The sequence below is a fragment of the Bison bison genome, unplaced genomic scaffold, assembly GCF_000754665.1.
Source record: "Bison bison bison isolate TAMUID 2011002044 unplaced genomic scaffold, Bison_UMD1.0 scf7180017858321, whole genome shotgun sequence".
Classification (NCBI taxonomy): domain Eukaryota; kingdom Metazoa; phylum Chordata; class Mammalia; order Artiodactyla; family Bovidae; genus Bison; species Bison bison.
In genome coordinates, this window is record NW_011488894.1 from 11497 (window position 1) to 12754 (window position 1258).

General features: G+C 38.6%; 1 protein-coding gene across 2 annotated transcripts in view; it reads left to right on the forward strand.

Moving 5' to 3' along the window:
- LOC105005005 (zinc finger protein 280C-like) overlaps nucleotides 1-1258 on the forward strand; it is a 9858-nt gene that overhangs the window by 5740 nt on the left and 2860 nt on the right. For both annotated transcript variants that reach the window (XM_010862832.1, XM_010862842.1), the window contains exon 4: nucleotides 796-953. In XM_010862832.1, coding sequence (XP_010861134.1) covers nucleotides 796-953 — 158 coding nt within the window. The remainder of the gene's footprint in view (nucleotides 1-795; nucleotides 954-1258) is intronic.

Sequence of the window (1258 nt, forward strand, 5' to 3'; positions counted from 1 at the left end):
TATTGGAGTTTCAGGGGGTTATTTTAAAACAAAAGATGCAAACTGTTTACTGATGCACTTAATGAAAGTGATTATTTGAAGTGCACGCTTTTGAGAAGACTCGAAGTGAGTCCCCAGAGCCCTCTGACATCTTCCAAAGGAAGGTCTTACTACGAGGCTGGAAGGATAATCAGGGTACCACCTGAGAGCTCTGTCCCTTCCCAACTTAGTGGCCCACCAGAAACAAGTGCAAGTTATTACTAACTCGTGATGAATATGAGTGAGTCCCTGCAGTTTACCAGTATAAACGACAGGATGGCTGTTAAAGCACTGGTGTCAGGCTCCGAAGCAAACCCACCATGGCCAAGCCAAAGGGACTGCAGTCCGGGAGAGCCTCTCACAAATCAGTGGAATGTAACTGAGAGATCAAAAACCAAGGTCCCTTACAAATTAACAGAGATCGGAGTCAGATGTTATAAAGGGTAGAAAATATCCAGCAGCTCTAGAGGCAACAAATTGCTTGAGTTCCAGCTTCAAGGAAGAGCTGAATCATATGTGATCTCTCTTGATTGAACTGCTAAAGCATTATATCAAAAAACAAGAAAATGTGAGATTGTAAAGCTTTTGGAATTATGAATTGTAAAAGAGCAAATAATTTGAATAGCAAGTGTGAAAAAAATATCGAGAGGATTGATGGCTTTGGAGGTGTTATTTTGAGTAATGCACCTGCATTTTTAACATGTAAGTTCAGATACTTGTGAGATTTGTCTTTGGTTATACATTTGAATATTTGTACCTGTTGACTATCATGTGTAGGTTTATGAACCACATGAAGCATCATTTGGAACTTGAGAAGCAAAACACTGAGAGTTGGGAAAACCACACCACCTGCCAGCACTGCTACCGTCAGTACCCAACGCCATTCCAACTGCAGTGTCATATTGAGAGTACACATACTCCCCTTGAGTTTTCTAGTAAGTCACAGTTTTATTAACTCTTGAACATGAATGATTTTGATTAGCTAACCTATCGGGCATCCTTAAGAATTCTGATGGAAAAATAAGAATAAGAAATAGATTTGGTAATTTGGGGAAAGCTTGAAAGCATATTTTAACTTGTATAAACTTTTCAATACAATTACTTACTGAAGTTGAAGTCCTACTTGTAATATCCTTGGCATAACTCATGCATTGTACATAGGTGGCAAATTAGAAAACTCAGATCCCCTACTTCGTGGGGATATGAAATAGGTGATTTTCATTTATATTCTAATAAGAAA